At 49.7% G+C, this 22111-nt stretch overlaps 2 protein-coding genes across 9 annotated transcripts in view; one reads left to right on the forward strand and one right to left on the reverse strand.

Annotated features, from left to right (window-relative positions):
- The window catches only part of LOC122380657 (mitogen-activated protein kinase kinase kinase kinase 5-like), a 205431-nt gene extending 194040 nt beyond the window's left edge, over positions 1-11391 (forward strand). For all 5 annotated transcript variants that reach the window (XM_043364012.1, XM_043364010.1, XM_043364014.1 and 2 more), the window contains 4 exons: positions 2359-2505; positions 3461-3542; positions 7338-7464; positions 9310-11391. In XM_043364012.1, the coding sequence (XP_043219947.1) occupies positions 2359-2505; positions 3461-3542; positions 7338-7464; positions 9310-9409 (456 nt within the window). In that variant the 3' untranslated portion in view covers positions 9410-11391. The remainder of the gene's footprint in view (positions 1-2358; positions 2506-3460; positions 3543-7337; positions 7465-9309) is intronic.
- A 178-nt stretch (positions 11392-11569) lies between these two features.
- Positions 11570-22111, reverse strand: part of LOC122380658 (glyoxalase domain-containing protein 4-like) — a 52394-nt gene continuing 41852 nt past the window's right edge. For all 4 annotated transcript variants that reach the window (XM_043364016.1, XM_043364018.1, XM_043364015.1 and 1 more), the window contains exon 2: positions 11570-12868. In XM_043364016.1, coding sequence (XP_043219951.1) covers positions 11963-12853 — 891 coding nt within the window. In that variant the 5' untranslated portion in view covers positions 12854-12868 and the 3' untranslated portion in view covers positions 11570-11962. The remainder of the gene's footprint in view (positions 12869-22111) is intronic.

Here is a 22111-nt window from a genome sequence, read left to right on the forward strand (position 1 = left end):
TGCCTAGACTCTCACGCCCTGTTGGAGGGGAAATGGGGATTGAGCATCATTCTTATAACTCAGCTTTGGGCATTTAAGTGGTATTCGAAGTAGCGTCAAAAGTAGCAAAAAGAAGAAAAAATACTTCAGCCAATTTTGGATCCGGTCATAGCCAGAGGTCATGTCAAGGTCATCGATGGTAAAATTTTGCTTAGACAGGGTGCGTTGCGCGCACCGGTGCATTGGGTTTCCAATTTCCATGGAAACATCAACAGACTCGGAAGCTCGCAACAGGGGCGCGGGAACTACTTTCCGACTGGGGGCACACCTTAATAGAGATCAACCTAGGGTCCCCCCAAATCTAGTTTTCACCGGTTTTGGGCCACTTATTTTTCATCCCTCGGCTTTTTCAACAAAAAAGAAAGCATTTGCAAAAAAGTGTGGTATTCCGTCTCAAAGCTGTGGGGGCACCGCCCCCACGGCCCCAGGCTGCCCCCCCCCCCCCCCCCGGCTCCCGCGCCTATGGCTCGCAACGCTAGCGTGGAGCCCAATTCATATCAACCGCCGCAACAATGCAGCAGCGCAGCGCAGCGTGCTGCAGTGCGGGGCCGTGAAACACCGCCCAGGGCTATCCATGTGTCAGGGCAATCCAACCCACGTGATGGGCTCGGCCCCAGCGGAGCATGAGACCCAGGACTCCCGCCCAGGCCCCCTGTCTCCCCCTAATTCCTATCATCCTTCCCACTCTGAAATCGACCGAAAGAGCAAAACCTAACACAACAATCAGCTCGTTTACCGCTATGTCTGAAATCTGAATAATATTGTCAGATTTAATTAGGGTCAACGGCTTAGCATGTAAATAACAAGAACTGCCACCATCGGTATTATGAGAAAACCAATTGCTTTTCCACAAACACTTAAATGTTTTTAGCTTAAAACTTGCATGAAATTAATTTTACCAGCCTCTTCGTTCCTCTTATCAAAACGCCCGAATGAATCGCAAGTTGATCTTTAAAGGTCATTTGAAAAATTTGGCCTACTTCAAAGACATGACCTGACCAGAAATGGCCATAGCACAGCAGGATATTAGATCCGTATCGTGGAACTTTACAAACACTTTAGATGATTTCATAACTTAGTCTGTGTCTCGGTGACAACAGACACAGACAACAGAAGCTAGTCAGCGAGGAGCGGACGACGCGGAATGTCAGACGGAACCTGAAACGGACACATCAGGAGCCGACAGCAGCCGTGATGAGAGTAACGCCACTGACAGTGTGCTCGACACTGGACCACGTAGGTCTGAGCGTGTGTCCAAAAGACAAGCTCACTAGTGGAGCTGTCTAAGGGGAGGAGAGTGTTGTGTCGTGGACACATGTTGTTATAAAGTTATGTTATTATTTAGTCCCGACTCGGAGGTCACTTGAGTCATGATGCGCGTGACCTCCTTCGAGCCTTAGTTATTTCAGTCAGAGGCGGACACAGTCGATCTCCGAGACGTACATGTAACATGATCGTTTTTATTCTCATGCCCAATGTCCAATATAACTAAGCGCAACTAAATGAACTCTTGCGGGGCAAAGATATGAAACAAACACCTACCACTTACTGGATATTGCATCTCAAGGTGTCCAATCCTTCCTGTTCATATGTTTGCCTGATAAACAACGATAGCTGCAGAACGATAAGGTGGCGGTCTATAGGTACGGTCTACATGTCAAACTGACAATTTTTTATATGAAATAACTCGCGACCAATATCATACAGTTCACATATCGATTAACATGCAGCCTGAAACACATTTCGCACAAGTTTCTCTGGCAAACAGCTAAACGCCGTACCAATGCCGTAAAAAAGTGCTGCTGAAGAGCAGCGCTATTTCTGATGCGTTATTTTTCACGAACAACGCAAAGTCTTACGTCACTAGAGGCGTCTTTGTCTCTTTATGATACGGAAACGCGTCCTTTTGGGTAGGGGTAGCGTCATTCTGGCCTCGTTCTTTGAACGGGTTCCGTCTTCGTCCTTTTATGATAACCAAATTCCGTCTAATCTCAGAAATGATGGAGCGTCCCTCCGTTCTTTTCTTTATAGGAATGGCCACTGACGGCGACTGAACGCTGCCATCCGATGGCCACGCTCCCAGCCGCGTCGGCGGGGCGGCGTCCCAACCCCCACTGCGTGGGCAGTGGCGCATATAGTGGCTCCGTTTGGGTTATCTTATCCCACGAGGCCCAATGGGGCACCCATTGGGCGTGAGCCGCTCAGTCTGCAGTTGCACCCACCAGCTGCGAGGAAGGCCGTTTGGTGTGACCCGTGTGAGCTGTGTGACCCGTGTACTGAGTGTGAGCTGTGTGACCCGTGTACTGTGTGTGCCGTCAGAACGCCACCAGCTCGTGGTTTGTGGACGGCCGGGAGGAGGAGGAGGAGGCGGACGCGCCGGCCGCCGAGCCCGAGGGCCCGCCGGTGTCGGCCGTCATCCAGATGGACAAGGACGCCGTGCTGGTGGCCTGTCGAGACACGGTCCGGGTGAGCCGCCACCGCCGTCTGCGGCACTGCAGCTGCACCTTACACCGTCAGCTGCACCTTACACCGTCAGCTGCACCTTACACCGTCAGCTACACCTTACACCGTCAGCTACACCTTACACCGTCAGCTGCACCTTACACCGTCAGCTGCACCTTACACCGTCAGCTGCACCTTACACCGTCAGCTGCACCTTACACCGTCAGCTGCACCTTACACCGTCAGCTGCACCTTACACCGTCAGCTGCACCTTACACCGTCAGCTACACCTTACACCGTCAGCTACACCTTACGCCGTCAGCTACACCTTACACCGTCAGCTACACCTTACACCGTCAGCTGCACCTTACACCGTCAGCTGCACCTTACACCGTCAGCTACACCGTCATTCACTGCTGGAGGGACACCATCAGTTACACCTTACACCGTCAGTTACACCGCTACTTACACAGTGAGTTACACCGTCAGCTACGCCGTCAATTACTGCTGGAGTGACACCGTCACTTACGTCAGTTACACTGCAGTTACACTGCATACACCGTCACTTACGTCAGTTACACTGCAGTTACACTGCATACACCGTCAGTTACGTCAGTTACACTGCATACACCGTCAGTTACTCAGTCAGCTACGTCAGTTACACTGCAGTTACACTGCATACACCGTTAGTTACTCAGTCAGTTACGCACCAGGTACACCGACAGATACTGCTGCAGTTATTTTCAATGCCGACGTGAATATAATGGCTCACTTCTTCGCAGTCTTCCCTACTGGACCTGAGTCTGACCTCCGTTCAGTGATCGGTTGGACCCGAGTCTAGCCTCCGTTCAGTGATCGGTTGGACCCGAGTCTGGCCTCCGTTCAGTGATCGGTTGCCGCCACATCGCGTAACGCTAATGCTCTGATTTTGTACTGATGTATTTTTGACTAACACTTCTTTTCCATTGTTCTGTTTTAGATAGTGGACCTAGAAGGGAAACCAAAGAGTGCAAGAGGCCAGGTGTCCGAGCTGAAGTTTGACTTCACCGTAGATAGTGTTGGTAAGTGTGGCTGCTGCCGTGCGCTGTTGTGATATGGTAAAACCGGGCAGCACGCAGCTTCCCTTCCCCGACACATGCGCCCTCACATTGCAAACCGAACCGTCTCGACAGCACGGACGGCCAGCGGCCAGCACGCCATGCCGTGGTGGATAGCCACGTGCAGAGGTCGAAAAAACTGTTAGACTTTCTCCAACCGACCTAAAATTTGCTCCACAAGAAAAATGATTTGTTGCACAGCCTAAAGCACGGGTCAAGAACTTGAATCCCTCTCGCGTTTCTATGTACACTGAACACCAATACAGTTAGCGTCAGACAGCTTCAATGCGCTGAAACAAAGGCGTGCAAGAGTTAATGCCGTGCCCGTGCTTCTAAGTTCTTACTGTTCCGCGCGTAGATGTCGCTGGATATCGCGGCCGGACCGCAGCGACATCTATTCCACGGACTGCACGCTCTAAAAAACTGCCACCTTCTACAACTGCTGTAAGGGCGAAATTCCGTTCGTGATAACGGGAAAAGCAGCCTTTTTGACACCGACTTGCTTCAGGAAGATGGAAGCAACTGGGAGCAAGTCAGCCAGGCCGTGGGTAGGTTAGAAGGTACCCACAGCGGATCATTGGCTGAGGCTTGAAATTGCACATGGATGCAAGGAATGGCCATGCAGGTAAAATATTGATCATTGGTGATCGATTATTTTCCGTTTGCATTGATATTCGGTCAATTATTTGCTCCAACACCGGTTGGAGGGATGGGCAGTTTTTCGACCTCTGGCCACGTGTCAGGGTAGTGAGGAGGCGCATTGACGACGGGAGGGAGGTGGCTATCTGATGCAGAATCACTCAGAGTTTTCGATGGGTTCATCGGCTATCGAGCTTTTTACAAGGTTATGAAATCGTCACAGAGCCAAATCGGGCCTCTGGTGCTGAGTTTTTCTTTCCTTAACCCGCGCAAGATGGCACGCACTTGCCATCTTGGAATATGCCATAATGACTCGATACCTTTGAGGCGAGTCGCTCGGCAGTCGGCCGTGTGTACAAAACGGATAGGTCTGACGAGCGTTCATCCCCGCCCGATGGCGGCTTACATTATTTATGCTTGCCATCCACCTCAGTCGATATTTTAGGAAGATGTTGATGGTGCAGTACAGGGTGTCCGGAAAGTCCTGGCGCTTCTTTTGGACGCCGACTAACGCGCGCTTTGATTATTGGACATTCAGCCAATCACCACAGACATGACCACTCGTTGACCGCTCAGCTACGGGTCGTGTAAATATGGCCCTGGAATCGTGTTTAGTGATGGGTAAATGGGCAAAGATGCGCCTTGTCGCTGAATGCCTACGCGTGGTGGCCGGGTGCGACTTGAACGAGGCGCGAGTTGCAGCGCGATGCGGCGTTTTTCGATGAATGGTTTAGCAGGTAAAGGTTTATTGCGAATCGGGAATTCCTTAGAAAATATCCTCAGGCCGGTACGATAGCGGTATGTCAAAACTGCCGAGAACGGGGCAGCATTTCAGCGCGGCAATCGAAGAAAATGCGGGGGTCTGATGGACCCATCATCTTCGTCAATGTCGAATAAATGAATAACAGGCTGGTCCACGAGGGGTTCCTGGACAGCCACATCAACCAGAGGGTCAAGACGACTTGCCCTAACCCGGCACCGCCTGGGCTGTTTCTGTACCCACGACAGCCTGGGGGGGGGGTCGGATCCGACCCCCCCCCCCCTGTTATCTCGAGAACCAATGGTCGCATCGAGCCCCGCGAGGCGGCGTTCGAAAGGTCTTTACGAGACCTTCCCAAAGCACTCTTAAGATTTTAAGATTGAGGTCAACTTTCGGGTCAAGGTCAGGTCAAAGGTAAAATTCTGGGGTTTTGCATGATTAGGCTTACGGACAGCGGAATCGACAGCTGCTGCTCGAAACTCACCAAAAATGACCTCAAAGGCCTAGTGAAGGTACCATGTGCGTATAGGGGTCATACTAAGTACGGGTCAAGGTCAGGTCAGGTCACGAAAGGTCACGGTTTTCACTTTCTGCTACATGGGCGTGCGACACATGTTTTATGGCTTGTTTTTCACGCCGAATCCGATGGTAATGGTTATATGTGCCTGTCCCGTAGCTCAGTTGGTAGAGCATCGGACTCCCGGTAGTGAGAGCCCGGGTTCGAGACGCTCCGGCGCTCGATATATGAGACTCCTGACGGGGATGGTCTGCGGTTGGTGGGAGCAGCTGCAGCCAGTTGAAGTCAGTTGAGTGGGACAGGCCGTGTCCGGCTTTGAAGGGCACGTTAAACTTTGGCATCTAAATTCTCCCGTTACCCGGAATTGCGCGATCGGACGGTAGGGGTCGGGGTCTACGCAACAAGCTCTGCTTAGCGTGGACTCCGGCTCTGTCAATCCGTCCATTCAAACATTCGAGCTAAATTTATAAAAAAAAAAATATGTGACCCCAAGTCACTGTACTGGTCATAAGTGTGCATTGAAAGCACAAAAAATCGTTTATACCATCCATAACTAAACGAGGGCTAAGAAAAAAGGTCAATTTTTCAATTTTTTATTTTTGACATAAAAATGCACTTTTCTAAACGAGCTTTGTCCCAGGAATCTAGTGGTGCCATTTGTTTTCACATGCGATGTTCAGAAGTGCCTCTAATTCACGAAAATGCTTATGACGTCACCATGCCCTATGAGTGTTTTAGCTATTTTTTACAATTTGGGGGTCAAAAATCAAGATAAAAAGTTGAAATTTGGGACATCTAATGTTTAAATAGAGCTCTATAACATATATTCCGTTTTTTGGAAATTCTCAAAATTTTGGATTTTATTAGCTGTTTTCCAAAAAATGTAGTTTTTTGAATTTTTAGGGGAGAAAAACGCATTTTATGGAAAATCCGAGATAGCCATTTTAAAGAACTCGTTGAGCTGCGTCTATTCATGTCCTTAATTTGCAATTTGCTTAAAACCCTGATTTTGGCGATTTTTTAAACATTTACCACTTTTTGACTGAAAACGCCATGTAGTTACGTCACTAAAATCGATATATCTAAAAAAATGGAAATTTTTTCTTAAAAATTGCGCAGGAGACGTCAAATTGATGGGGGAGAAGGTATGCCAAGTTTCAAGTCGATAGCGTAAGCGGTTCATAAGTTATTCAAGAAAAACGGAGGGGGGGGGGGGTCGGATCCGACCCCCCAGGCGGTCGCGGGCTTAGGGTAATTTCGCATTTCAACAGCACAGAGCGCCCTCCAACATTGCCGCTGCCGTTCAAGCTAAACTGACAGAGGAGCTTGCCGGGCCAGATCACCGTGGCGAAATGAGATCAGGCCACCTTATTCTCCTAACCTGACCCGCTCGACCAAGGCGTGCTAAGCGTTTTGTATTGTAGAACAGGATCTAGGCCATTGATCACCCCAACCTGGAGTCGCTGAAGAATCGCATCATGACGGCATGGAGGGCCTGGAAATGCCCCACATCGTCAAAACCCGCAGTCGCTTCCTCCCCTGCGTCGAGGCCGTCGTCGGCGCCGACGATGGTTACATTGAATGAACACGTAGCGGATACATGTGGCTTGGTGTCCCTGGTCATTGTTTTGATCCATTGATGAGTATCTATGAACCAATGGCATTTGTTTTAGAAAATGTTGAAAAGCGCCAGAACTTTCGGATACCCTGTATAAGTGACCGATGTGCCGCTGGGTCGGTTGCCCGGTGCTAGCGCTCGGCAGCGGCGGTGTGGGTGCCGGGGTGTTGGCTGGCCGAGTGGTCTGTGCAGCGGCGCTGACCTGACCGGTCGGCGCGCCGGCAGTGATTCTGGCCGACAGTGTGCTGGCGTTTCACCCGCACGGCGTGCAGGGCCGCAGCCTGGTCACCGGCGAGGTCACCCAGGAGATCACCGACACCACGCGCGTCTACCGGCTCCTCGGCAACGACCGGTGAGCAGGCCTGACTGACCACTCGGCTGTAAATAGCATACTGGAGGACGTGCAGCACTAGTGCACCTTCCGAGACCGCCTCGCTGGTGCTCCTCGGCTGACAGATGTGCTGTCAGCGGTCTCGCTCGGCGGCCTTATCTGTGCTGTCCATTCATGTCACACGTCCGTTCTGTTAGGCAGCCATGCCTACCCAAAGAGCGGCGTCGCTTGCAGTCCGCTCGGCTGGGGTGGCAGCGCGCCTCTCGCTTCCCAGAACCGTGTTTGGCAGTCAAGCCGGCGTGTTTGGTTAATTGTGTTCGTCTGTCTGTGTTTGTGTCCGTCTGTGTTAGTGATGTCAAATACGGAAAATTTGGAAACCGATACCAAATCAAATACCAACCGAAACAATAGGAAAATACCGAAAACCAAACCAAATGGTAAAACCGATAGAAATACCAACTGTTAACCAAAATCAGTGCATCTTATACATTCGCTTTTGCGAGTTATGCGAGTTTTTCGCTTTTTACGGTTTTAGTTTGTCAGTCTTTCAGAACAATTTCAATTTCAGAACAATTTCAATTTCAGAGAAAGAACATCTTTCTCCGCCCTTCGTGCGCTGTATGCCGTGGCCCTCTTGTCCCACAGGGCAGGTATCAGGCGCACGGCTTCTATTAACCCCTCGATTTTCGCTGTAAAGATAGTTATAGGGGTGTTGTGTCTGCAACATTAAACAAAAGTGCCGGATCTTTCCAATCAAGAAAAAACGGAAACGCAAGCAAACATTTCATTCATTCGTCGAGCCAAAGCAATAACAATACCACAATGAACCAAGTTTTGAGCCAAATTTCCAATTCCTTTTTCCGCCGTTATCATTTCTTCACATTCTTCATCAGTGTAACACATTTCATTTTTCATGCGCCTTTTGTCTCGCGCCATCGTTCTAATATGGACTTTGTTCGGACAGAACATAGGGGTATCATCACGTTCCCCTATTGTTATCACCGCTATGACATCAGTTAATTATCAATTATCTGAAATGATCGTATATCGTAATATCGGTTATCCATAGACTCACTATGTAATTATTTGACATCCACATCGTCGGAATAGCAACAGAAGTTATTGGTATGGTTGTCTGAGTACTTGCCATGATAATTGGCTTAATCAAATTGCGTTTCATCGCTTTCCACACTTTCCATTGCATCCATTTCACCGTAAAATGGTATTAATAGCAGAAGGATTACCTTCTTATCCTTGTCAAAAACCGGAAAACTTTCATTCGATCCAAATGTTTGGATAAAATCGCGCGTTTTACAAATGAGAGTTTTGCGTTTTTTAAAGGTTTTACGAGTTTTGCATGACACAACCCGGCGCGTTTTACGAGTTTTGCAGTTTTTTGATTTTATGAAGCCACGCGTTTTTCGATTTTTGACAAATCTTCCGCCGTGGAGATGGCACCGTGTAATTTAATGGTACAGATCAACGCCGGATCATGAAAAACTCGCAAAACATCAAAAAAGCGTTAAAACGTCATTCAAAACGCGCAAAACATGTACCGTGGAGAACGACCTTTAAAAAGCGAAAAAAGCGCAAAACTCTCGTTTGCTAAAACGCGTAAAAACCGAAAATGTTTACACGTGGAGACAGTACTTAACACCAACAAAATACCAAATGCATGAGGTTTGAAATACCGAATACGAAGTTGGTATCGGCCTGGTAGGTCGATATACCAAAAAGTTGGTATCCGATCGACACCACTAGTCTGTGTCTTTGTGTGTTTGTTTCTGTGTGTGTGTGTGTGTCTATGTGTATCTGATGTTTCTGTCTTTGTGTGTGTTTGCTCTGACGGCAGACCCGCGCCGGCAGGGTGATCACCGTGCAAAGCGTGCCGGCCAGCGACCCCGACCAGACGGCCTCCGACAACAAGAACCTGTATATCCTCACCGGCCACGAGGCCATGTACTGAGAGCGACACGGCCCGGCCGAGGCAGTGAAGGGCCGCGTGCAAACGCTGGCTGTGTGGGCGCGCGGCGGGGCCGAGCTTAGGACTGTTTTTAGCCGGCGCTGCTGTTTTCCACTGGTGACGGGGCGCCAGTGCCGTCCCGATATTGCGGGCGGCCCTGACATTGTGCAGTGCAACGCGCGCCAGTCGCTCGGCGTGCCCTCCAATGTGTTTTACAGTGGCCGAGTGGTGTAATCGGTGTGACTTTTGTGGTCTGTTACGCTGTAGTTGCTACCACAGCCAGGCCTGGGATGGGGGCGGTCGTTCAGACCTTTATCGGGGACGGCGCCGCCGTGCGTGTGTCAATCTAATCGTGTCTCGGAGGAGGGCGGCTGCGTTGGGCGGCGTCCGATATACCGTGTGCAGTCAGCGGCGCAGTGTGAGCCGACCCGGCTCACCCCCGTCTCGGGTAGGTCGCTCTCCGCAGCCTCCCAAATCAACATCAAACCATATTATCGTGATGTCCATCAGAAATGTGATAACTACTGTGCTGTCGCTCACATCTGTGCGGGTGTCTCCAGTGCATTTTCGTGTCGTAGCCGACGGCCGCACCATCAGCCCCTCCCCGGACTCCCGGACAGTGTGTGCGACTCCGGACTCCTGGACAATGTGTGTGTGTGTGTGTGTGTGTGTGTGTGTGTGTGTGTGTGTGTGTGTGTGTGTGTGTGTGTGTGTGTGTGTGTGTGTGTGTGTGTGTGTGTGTGTGTGTGTGTGTGTGTGTGTGTGTGTGTGTGTGTGTGTGTGTGTGTGTGTGTGTGTGTGTGTGTGTGTAGGTGTGTGTGTGTGTGTGTGTGTGTGTGTGTGTGTGTGTGTGTGTGTGTGTGTGTGTGTTTGTGTGTGTGTGACTCCGGACTCCTGGACAGTGTGTGACTCCGGACTCCTGGACAGTGTCTGTGTTTCTGACGACGGGACGGACTCCTGGACAGTGTGTGTGACTCCGAACTCCTGGACAGTGTGTGTGACTCCGGACTCCTGGACAGTGTGTGCGACTCCGGACTCCTGGACAGTGTGTGTTTCTGACGACGGGACGGACTGCTGGACAGCGTGTGTGACTCCGAACTCCTGGACAGTGTGTGTGCCTCCGGACTCCTGGACAGTGTGTGTGACTCCGGACTGCTGGACAGTGTGTGTGTTTCTGACGACGGGACGGACTCCTGGACAGTGTGTGTGACTCCGGACTGCTGGACAGTGTGTGCGACTCCGGACTGCTGGACAGTGTGTGTGTTTCTGACGACGGGACGGTGTCTGCGGTTCTGACGGCGGGACGGGCGGCTGACAAACGGGCCGTAGATCACCGCCGAGGTGTACTGGCGCTCCGGAACCCTCCCTAACGACGCGGCGCGCAAATGGTACCGCTTGCAGTCTGGTGCCATTTGGATAATGTATGGCCATAGCAGATGGTGCGGCGGCCTGCGATCAGCGAGGTTATCCGGGCGCCTCCGCACGCCGCTCCCCACCGGCCGGTCGAGGAGCGGCGCGCTAATCCCACACAGGGACCATCCAGCCGTCATCCGCTGGAGCTGGGCGCCGTCCGGCGTGCTCCGCCCTGCTTTGTATCATTCTCTGTCAACTAGCATTCCGTGTCGAATCATTCCATCTGCCCATTAACGCTGTTGATTTCGCGTATTATTTAACCTCATCATTCCTCCCTAATGTGAGTGCATTACTTTTGTCATTATTTTACTGCGCTCGATTGATTTGGGGTACCATACGAGCGGCGCCTGAGCTGGGGTACGGGACGGGCTGGGCGGGCGGCTGAGCTGGGGTACGGGACGGGCTGGGCGGGCGGCTGTGTGCCAGTGGCCACTGTGGTGGGACGGCGCTGCTTAGTACGGTACCTGTGCCCGTGCCCGGGGAGCTGGGGCCGGGCAGCCGTCCATTGGCCGCACCGCCTCGGGCAGCTGCTGTGATGGCCGAACGGATAATATACATGGTGTGTGATTGGACAGTGCGGTGTGGCCGGCTGGGTCGGTATCGAGTCGCTCAGCAGACGGCGGCGGCAGGTGGCCGGCCACCTAATGAGCCCCACAGGCACGAGCATGCTCTTCGCATGCCATCAGCTAAACAATCGGTACCGGGAAGGCTGACTGACGCCAACTTCATGGACAGCGCACTAGGCCAGGCGACACGAAGCTTAATTGCACTGTATTTGAATCGCTGTTCAAGACCAACACCACAACCATGGGTATACGTAAATACAATGGCATGCCCCTCTCCAACGCGCGCTTTCCAACATTGGCATGTGTTCGTATACAGGGTAAGTACGAGATAAACACAATATCGCTGCACAGATCAATAGGGCGCGTCGTTCACATGAGACAAAGCTTCGCTCCTGCGCAAAAGCCCCGTTGTAAAAATGATATAAAAAATTCCACCAAAAGCAACATAACTAACCAGCGTCCAGGTGACGGTGAAAGGTAGCCGCCGTTCGCTCGTTTTCCGACCGAACGGTGAGCCCGGGGCGCGTGTCCCTGTCATGGCTCGCCCAGCTGCAAGCCCCCGCGGCGCCCAACAGCTCTAGGCCTCTGTCTTCTTGCCGCCTTTTTTGGCGAACCACTGGTCCGACTTGTCGGCCTCGATGGCCTTCTGAAGCAGCGCGTCGGCCTCCGTGTCGACCTGCGACAGCTCCGCGAACCCCTCGGCGCCCACCAGGCAGATTTCGTGGCCGTCCGGGTCGGCCAGGATGACCACGCTGACGTTCGCCTTGCCGGGCGTCTCCAGGGTGACCAGCGGCGTGAGCACGACGCCGCCCTGGGCGCGCACCCGCGCCTCGGCTTCGGCCAGCTCGGCCGTTGGCACGGCGAACGCGCTGCGCCCGAAGGCGGCGGCGCGGTCCAGCGGCGCGGAGCTGGCCACCAGCTCCAGTCGCGCCTGGTCGCCGCCGAACGAGAGCAGGGCACGGCCGGCGGCGCGCTCCTCCACCGCCATGCCCAGCGTCTGGCCCCAGTAGGCCACCGAGCGCTCCAGGTCGGAGCAGGCCAGGCTCCAGCGGCGCACCGGGTCGTGGCCGGCCGGCGCGTCCTGGTCGCGCAGCAGCACCGGGTAGCCACCGGGCGCCTCCGTCACCAGCAGGTCGCCCTGCTGACGCAGCGGCCAGCCGGCGCGCCGCGCGCCCGCCACCGCCGACCGAGAGTGAATCGTCAGGCCGAGGAAGTCGTTGCCGACCCGATAGGTGGACACGCCGTAGTTGTACGTCAGCTCGACGACAAAGTGAGAGTCCTCGGGGCCGTAGCCCACCATGGTCTTGCTCCACTTGCCGTCGTAGGGGCCGTTGCACGTGGCCTTGCAGCCCTCCTCAAACTCCTCGTGACGCAGGATCTTCATCCCGAGGATGTCCCGAAAGAACTTTGTGGTGGCCGGACGGTCGCCGACCTTGAGGACAAAGTGCAGTGCGCGCCCAGAAACCATGGTCACCGCGGCTGTCTGCAGGGAACAGGCAACAAACATTTTACATTCCGTAGTCGTCACATACCGTGTTTGGTGTTACATCGCTGAGTCAATGGAGGCGATGGCAAACTCGGCTTCAATTATATGCTTGTCAAAAACTACAAGCTTATGACAAAACTATAGAAAGGTGCCGTACCTACCTAACGCCAGGGGCGCCGCTAGAACTCTTGTCGACACCGGGTGAGAGACATTCGCGGTGGCCCCTAACCAAGTGGACCCGACGATAATGTATTGACGTCTTTCAGACTTTCAGTGGGAATCCTGTCGACGATTTTGGTAAATGCAGGATGTCAAAAAAAGTTAACCCAAAAAAACTCCCTCGCATTTTTTGTTTTTTTTTTCTGATACTTATGAACATTTAGGCATGCTTGTCTTGTAGGCAAAAACATGGCAAACAGGAAAAACATAACAACGAGCACGCATGGTGTCAAATGGCTTTGGGAAAACGTTTTGCAATAAGACGTCCATTTTTGACACATCTCACAGACGCTACCCACCGTCTGAGTGTGCTTCTAACCGGGACTCGGTCATCATTCGGACAGACAGCATACGATTCATATTTTAGAATTACTTGAAACCAAAAGTAAAAGACGAGAATGACTTCTGCGGGGAAGAACCGAGTCACACACCACTCAAAGGCGTCACCTGAAAGGTCTCAACATGGGAAGGTCGTCAGCTTCAAAAGCCAATGTCGACTTGACGGCTTGCTTTTCGCCTCCTGACCGCAGTCCATGATGTTTCATGACAAAGAACTTTAAAAAGTGCTGAGTCTGTCATTCTCTGCCCAGTGAGGCTCAATGGGTGAAGGTTAACCCGCGCCCCACTGGGGTCTGCGTATAACACGCCCTACTGGGGGGGGGGGGGCTATTCATAGCCCCCCTCCTAACTCCGAAACTACTGGGCCGATCGTCAAAATTCAAACGGCGTCTGATAGCCCCGGAAAAACTGTCGAGCGAAACCTATTTTCATTGACCTCGGGGTCACCGATGACGTCACAGGTCAGGTCAAAGATGAAATGTTTCACCGTTCACGGGTCTTCTAGGGAATGCGCTATAACACCGAGGAAAACGTATTTTGTCGAGAATCAGCGGTAGGGCGTCAGTTGCCTAGTAGATATGTTGCTATTAGAGGTCACTGGCAATACCAAGTCAGGTCACAGGTCAGTTCACCAAGGGTCACAGGTCAGGTCACATGAGCCCAACTTTACTAAGGTTGTGTGATACATGTTTTATGGCCAATTTTTCATTTCCAACTCAATGGTGTTGGTTATAAGACTATCAGGTACGGCTTAGGTCACTTTCTGGTGAAGTTCAGGTCAAGGTCAGGTCAAGGTCAGGCCAAAAAAGGTCAATTTTTAAAGTTGATAGTTTTGCATAAAATGGGTATTGATTCGATGCAGCTCGTCACGGGGAGTCTAATGGTGGTCTTTGTTTTGCGCTACGGGGTCTAGAATTGCTAAAAATGGAGTTTGAAAATTTGACGTCATCAATTTTGAAGTTTTTTCGCTATAACTTCGCCAAAAAAAAGAGGTATCAATCTCAAATTTGGTATGTGGATGGAAGGCGGTAAGGACTATCACATATATGCCGATTTTTGCGAAATTCAAAAAACGTTTTGGATTTTTCGATTATTATATCCAAAAATCTATTTTCTGATTTTTGGGGGTCAAAATCCAAAAATTTCAAAAATCCGAGATAGCAGTTTTGTAGCCCTGTCCAATTTACAGATTTTATGTTTAATCATTTTTCTGTATTTGCAAAGCTATAGGCCTGACAGCTCTTCCCGCGAAACCCTTTTTTGGGTCGAAAACGGCAGAACATGACGTCACTCTGACGTCATTTCCGGCCAAACTATCATAGCCTTTGGACAAATTTTTGGTCACAATAATTGATGTCCGGGAGGGTACTGAAAGTTTGGTGACGATCGGCGCAGCGGTTCTGGAGATATATTGAAAAGTCTGGAGGGGGGGGGGGCAAAAAATAGTCCCCCCCACCAGGTCGCCGGTTAAATTTCAAGGGTAGGTGTAGAATTGCTCAACGCGAGGGCAATACTGAAAGTTTCGTCGTGATCGGCCGCTTTTTACGCGAGTTATTCGCGAAAAACCGAGGGGGCCGTTTGACCCCCCCCCCCCAATGTATACGGACGAGGGTTAAAGCTCAGGGCACCCCCAACCATTTTCACAAATCGACACCCCTGGGTCTAGAAATGCTAAAAATTGAGTTTGAAAATTTGACGTCATCAATTTTGAAGTTTTTTTTCGCTATAACTTGGCCAAAAAAAGAGGTATCGATCTCAAATTTGGTATGTGGATAGAAGGTGGTAGGGACTGTCACATATATTCCGGTTTTTCGAATTTCAAAAAAGTTTTTTGAATTTTTCAGCTATTATATTCAAAAAAATATATTTTTGATTTTTCGGGGTCAAAATTCAAAAATTTCAAAAAATATGGGATAGCAGTTTTGTAGCTCTGATGATTCTACAACTTTTATGTTAAAAAAAACATTTTTCTGTATCTCTAAAGCTGTAGGCCTGACAAATCTTCCCGCAAAACCTTTTATGGGGGTCGAAAATGGCAGAAATGACGTCACTCCGACGTCATCAGCAGCACACCTATTATAGTCTTTGGAAAAAAATTGGTCACAATGTGCAAAAGCTATTCACGGGAGGGTAGGTACTGAAAGTTTGGTGACGATCAGCGCATCGGTTCTGGAGATATATCGAAAAAACTAAAGGGGGGCAAAAAATGTCCCCCCCCCCACCTGGAAGGTTAATTGAAGGTGTTCCGACGCCACTGATCAATATTTCAGTTGCATGACCTTGAACAAGACCAGTTCAGTTTTGTAGGGTAGATCGGAGCAACGCGCACCCCCGAGGTACTGCGCCCCACGTCAATATCTCATAGGGGAAGCGGGGGGAACACCGCCCCCTTAAGCTTTTCGCCAAAATGAGAGAATATGTGTGAAGTCGCTTGGTAGTTATTGTCTTGGTTACAATATGTAACCCATTTATGCCTAGGAATATTGACCATCATGAAAATCGATGAAATCAAAATATGTTATGCTCCTACCAGGGCCTTGCATGGAATCGAAAATAATTCTAGCCTGCAGCAAAAGTTTTTCGAGAAAAACGTAAAAATGTGCGTTGCGAAATCGCAACGAAGGGCACACCGGGCGCCATCAGTGTTGCGAAAATGCAACGACGTTACGACGGGCACAGCAGGCGGCCAGAACGGCCCTCCAGCAAAAGAGTGGTTGGTTAGCCTATGTGCTTTTGGTTACGGAGCGAGCGAAGCGAGCGTAGTCTTTCCTTAGATTAACGGAAATTTCTGAGTATGAGCGGCCGGCCGGCCGGCCGTGGTCACGCTTTTGCGAGGCTTATATCTCAGCAACCACTTGAGAGGTGTCACTTTTGTAATTGTTGCAATATCTCGGTAACTACTGAGCCGATTGCGCTGAGAGTTGGCATGTAGGTAGGCACCCACTAGGCAATGCATATCCATGTGCCAGAGTTGGGGTGCTGCTGCACGTGCGCACGTGCAGGGGTCGTTTCCAGATCTCGAGAACGGCTGGACCGATTGCGCTCAAATTTGGTACACGGTTACGGAGCAGTTACTAGGGTGCCGTGCACAAGTCGGTTGGGACCCATTTTGCACGTGCGCACGTGCAGGGTGCCGCTTCCAGATCTCGAGAACGGCTGGGCTGATTGTGCTCAAATTTGGCACATCGCTAGAGACCGGTTAGTAAGGTGCCGTGCACAAGTCAGTTGGAGGTACCCCCTCGCAATTTCGCACGTGCAAGGCCCACCCTCTCGCTCGCTCCGTTAGTCGCCACAAAAGGCATTATACTGGCGTAATAACTTTGAATGACAGACACACCTGTACCTATTATGACTCAATAGAAATGAGAAGAGGTCTCGCGCATACACTTTGGCAATGGTTTTCAACGGCCATTGCCCATTAGACGTATTCATCAATGCAGATCGCTTATTGTGATGTTGGCAACCAACCACTTAATACCTGGAGGGCCGTACACTGAACTGCCGTATATGCTAATTTGTTCTGACAAAACAACTGTTGACAACTATTGCTTGAAAATGCGGAACCCACATCCCTCATGCTCTATAACCCGCCTAAGAGCCTCAGTGAGGGAGCGTAACTTCAGGATTCGCGAACGGGGAGATGGCAACAAACGGCCATTATCAACAGCAGTTGTTCATTTTAAGTTGTGCTCGACACGTACCCAGGACGATGCTTTCTTTTTGGATGCTAGACAGAGCCATTATCCCCACCTATCAGGCCCCACACTGAAAACAATTAAACGAGGATTGGGAGTAAACCAGTGCCTCACGCATACGCGTATCCGCAATGATCGTTAACTACCCTCCTAGGAGTAAAGTTAAATTCCGTTGCAGGTTAGTCGTACCCACTCTCAGCAAAAAAGAAAAAATGAACCGATCCGGCTTTCACAAACTACCCGCGTAAGGCGTAGCGAATCATAACAAATCACCTCCCAGTTTATCATGTTTACACCTGATCCAAAATTGTCATGGCCCCACTCTCAGCGACATTCACGTGTAACCTCTTTCTCGAGACAATGCCAGGGCAGAATGGTGATTCGACGCAGAGGCACACTTTCCAACTGTTCCGTGAATCTGTTCTTTCCATCTTCAGGATAGTTGAATCCTTCTTCTCCACGCCTCAACCCCCTTTTCCGGGCTTAACGGGCAACTGTATACCTATATCGCATTCGGACAGCTCACAAAGGAGTACGCCTGTAGCCGGGTGCAGTGAGTGCTTTGGAGGGGGAGGGGGGCTGGGACTGGGTCATGGGCCCACTGGCTGGGCTCAGTCTCGACGATTAACCGTGCCCGCTCAGACAAATGTCTCCCCTGATTCCAATACAGGGTGTCCCGAAATTGATGCGCGGTTGGTGCCGCATGTTATGTTGTCCCTCCCGAGTGCTGAACATTCTGCAATTTTACCGGCTCTGGCACCACTGACATCTTGCTGGTCACACGATCACGTGAACCAAGCGGCTAACCCGACCACGGCCAGTAGTGGGCGCGGGAGGCCACTCTTGACCAGACAGGCAACGTGGAGAAACTGCGTATCACCAAAAGTGAAAAGGCACAAACTACCGATCCGCTACCGCGCGGTGGGGATGATCAAGGACGGTGTGACCCAGGCTCAGGATGCCAGAAAATTGGGCGTCAACTCTGCGACAATTAAACTTTGGATGGACCCAAAACGATCAGGAGAGACACTCAAGAACAGCACAGTTCGAAGGCGGAAGACTCCCTTGAGCCGAGTGGCGAAAATCGTGATTGCAAAGTCGACCTTTAAAAAGCACCATTCAACATCGCTGACAAGAAAACTGAATGAGATGCATGTCCCAGCATCCCAATCGACCCTCCACCAGTATTTGAAGACTATTTTGAAGCTGAAGCTGCACAGCTTCAGGATGCCGACCTGGCTTACCGTGGTCCAGAAGTGCAGGCAACTGGATTTTGCCAAGACCCACAAAAACTGGACCATTCATAACTGGAGATGCGTCCTTTTTAGTGACGAGGTGCCCTTTGTGGTCTCTAAGCCCCTAACTGCCAGAACGATCGAAATGTAGGCCAACGGCAGCTCTGAGGAGTCCGCTGTCGAGACGGTGAAACGTCTGCTGAAGAATTTCATTTGGAGCATGATGAGCTACAGAGGCGCTCTGAGCTTCACGAGGTGCCTTGGGGACAGACCGTGACTGCTGATTACTATGTCAGCGAGGTGCTGAAGAAGACTGATGCCATAAAGATGCTGGGGAAAAGGTAAATTAAATGGTTCAAAAACCAGAGTCAAACTTTTGTCGGACATGTCCAGGGCCATTTTCCAGCAAGAAAGTGTTCCAGCTTACCACGCCAGGAAGACCCAGGACTGGTGCCGAGCGAGGCTCCCAGGCCTCTGGGAGAAGGGGACATCGTCTAGCAACAGTCTGGACCTGTCCCCGATCCAAATTATCTGGACAATCGTCAGAAAATAGCTCAGCAAGCTCCCACGATCTAGCTCAGAGAAGAGGCTGTTTAAGAAGACAGAAACGGCATGGCGTAGTTTCAAAGGAGAGACTCTTGACAACCTGAAACGTGGCACGCTAGAGTGCAATAGACCGCATATGCAACTGAATGGGGACTATGATAGCATATAAGCCGTGAAATAAATTCAAGCACTTCATAAGTTATTGAGGATAAAACAACCGCGCATCAATTTCGGGACACCCTGAAATACTGCTTGCTGATTGCTCTAAAATGGTCTGATTAGATAAAAGGCCTATCCCAAGTAAGCAAACAAGCGTACATAGGTAGGTATACTCCACATCAAGCAGCTTATTAATCTATGCAAGTTATGAATCCTAAGAAAATTATTATTTTCTTAGGATGGAATGGAGAATGGAAAACTTAGGTAGGGGAGAGTGGGGTAATTTGGCCGGTGGTGTAAATTGGCCGCCCCCACCTGTACGAAAGCTGATAAAAGTGAATGAAATAACTTTAGTCTCTATTCATTTGTCATCGGCAGAACTAACTCGAGAACAAATGTCAAAACTTTCCCCCTCTTAGTTTTATTCAAAATTAATAAAAGGTGAATTGCGTTAGAAAATGGTAACTTTTACTTCCGTTTAAAAATGTGTATAACATGTAGTATTTGGGCTGTAAACGGATTCCAAAATTATAGTGCCATTATTTAGGGTGTTCAGCGGTTCCAAGAGCAATTTCATCTAGTTCTGTACAGCCATGACGACTTTATAGACAAAAATTTTCAGAATGGCAACGTGGGGTTATTTGGCCGGGACTAGCGGGGCAACTTGGCCGGTGCGCTCAGAGTCACTATGCTGGGACGGCCGAGTTGTCATGGTCAATTATACCATAAAGGACATAATTCATGACCAACTTTGACTACCTTGATGCCATATTTCCTATTGGACAGCTGTAAGTGCATGTGACGTCATCAAAGGTTACCTAACGCATTTTTGCTAATAAAAACTTACAGAAAAAAGATACAACCGCGCAAATGGTCTCATTGTGTTCAGCTCGTCAAGGCGCATCGACTGATATACATGATGACCTTGAACTCACGTAACCTTGAGGTCAAGCGACCTGAGGTAACGTGACCTGAAACCAACATTGACCTTGACCTTGACCTTGACCTCTCGAGGTCAACACATACATGTTTCGATGCGGAATGACGAGAGAATTACGATGGTACTTTTAGTTTTGGCCTAACTTGATTACTTCAAAAGTTATTCGTAAAAAACTGTCATCGCATCTAGAGCCGCTATTTTGACTATTTTCGACCCCTGTGACGTCTGAGTCAACCTCCAAAATGCTTCAAATGCGTCGTAGGACACGCGTCATTGCTGAATGTGAGGCTGACTCGCCTATAACAAAAATCATGGCCTCAAACTAACACCGGCCAAATTGCCCCACACCCCCGGCCAAATAACCCTGCTAGTGGGGCAATTTGGCCGCTTTGCAGACCTTTATAATACGCCACAATTTCAATATAAGTAGTTACTCAATCATTTCAAGTTAACTGTCCAAGAAAGTAAAATGTATGCCACGCCTGTCAGCGTTGAGAAAATGCAGAAATGTGTTGTCGATTTTTAGTTACATCGTTTTCTAAAAAAAGCGGCCAAATTACCCCACTCTCCCCTACTGGAAAATGGAAAATGATTTATTCATAGTAAAAATATAAACTCGATGCGTTTTTACGTTGCTTTCCTGCTGCTGCAAAGGGTTTTTAAATCGTCTATATCTTCAAAACCGGCGATTTCTTAGCATATTGCTGCTCTTTTTTGTCGCTAGAAAATTAGTTTGACTTTCCATTGACATCAACGGTTGAGCAATAGGGGAGAGTGGGGTAATTTGGCCGCTTTTTTTTAGAAAACGATGTTACTAAAAATCGACAACATTTCTGCATTTTCTCAACACTGACAGGTGTGGCATACATTTTACTTTCTTGGACAGTAAACTTGAAATAATAGAGTAACTACTTATATTGAAATTGTGACGTATTACAAAGGTCTGCAAAGCGGCCAAATTGCCCCACTAGCAGGGTTATTTGGCCGGGGGTGTGGGGCAATTTGGCCGGTGTTAGTTTGAGGCCATGATTTTTGTTATAGGCGAGTCAGCTTCACATTCAGCAATGACGCGTGTCCTACGACGCATTTGAAGCATTTTGGAGGTTGACTCAGCCGTCACAGGGGTCGAAAATAGTCAAAATAACGGCTCTAGATGCGATGACAGTTTTTTACGAATAGCTTTTGAAGTAATCAAGCTAGGCCAAAACTAAAAGTACCTACCATCGTAATTCTCTCGTCATTCCGCATCGAAACATGTATGTGTCGACCTCGATAGGTCAAGGTCAAAGGTTGGCTTCAGGTCACGTTACCTCAGGTCGCTTGACCTCAAGGTTACGTGAGTTCAAGGTCATCATGTATATCATTCGATGCGCCTTGACGAGCTGAACACAAGTATTTATTAGCAAAAAAGCGTTAGGTAACCTTTGATGACGTCACATGCCCTTTCAGCTGTCCAATAGGAAATATGGCATCAAGGTAGTCAAAGTTGGTCATGAACTAGGTATAATTGACCATGACAACTCGGCCGTCCCAGCATAGTGACTCTGAGCGGCCACCGGCCAAGTTGCCCCGCTAGTCCCGGCCAAATAACCCCACATTGCCATTCTGAATTTTTGTGTCTATAAAGTCGTCATGGCTGTACAGAACTAGATGAAATTGGTCTTGGAACCGCTGAACACCCTCAAAAATGGCGCTATATTGTTGGAATTCGTTTACAGCCCAAATACTACATGTTATAGGTACAAATTTTTAAACGGAAGTAAAAGTTACCATTTTCTAACGAAATTCACCTTTTATTAATTTTTAATAAAACTAAGAGGGGGAAGTTTAGACATTTGTTCTCGAGTTAGTTCTGCCGACGACAAATGAATAGAGACTAGAGTTATTTCACTCACTTTTATTAGACATCGTACAGGTGGGAGCGGCCAATTTACACCACCGGCCAAATTACCCCACTCTCCCCTATGTGTAGAGTGTCATGAGTAATCTTCAAATGAAGTCAGTCATTTTTACGTTGCAAAGGAATGGAGTACCCCTTGCGAGCATTAGGAGTGACGTCACTCAGGACCTGTCTCTGATTGGTCGGCGGGGGAGTGACTGTACCTTC

This window comes from Amphibalanus amphitrite, unplaced genomic scaffold, assembly GCF_019059575.1.
Source record: "Amphibalanus amphitrite isolate SeventyFive unplaced genomic scaffold, NRLGWU_Aamphi_draft 000103F_arrow, whole genome shotgun sequence".
Taxonomy (NCBI): Eukaryota; Metazoa; Arthropoda; class Thecostraca; order Balanomorpha; family Balanidae; genus Amphibalanus; species Amphibalanus amphitrite.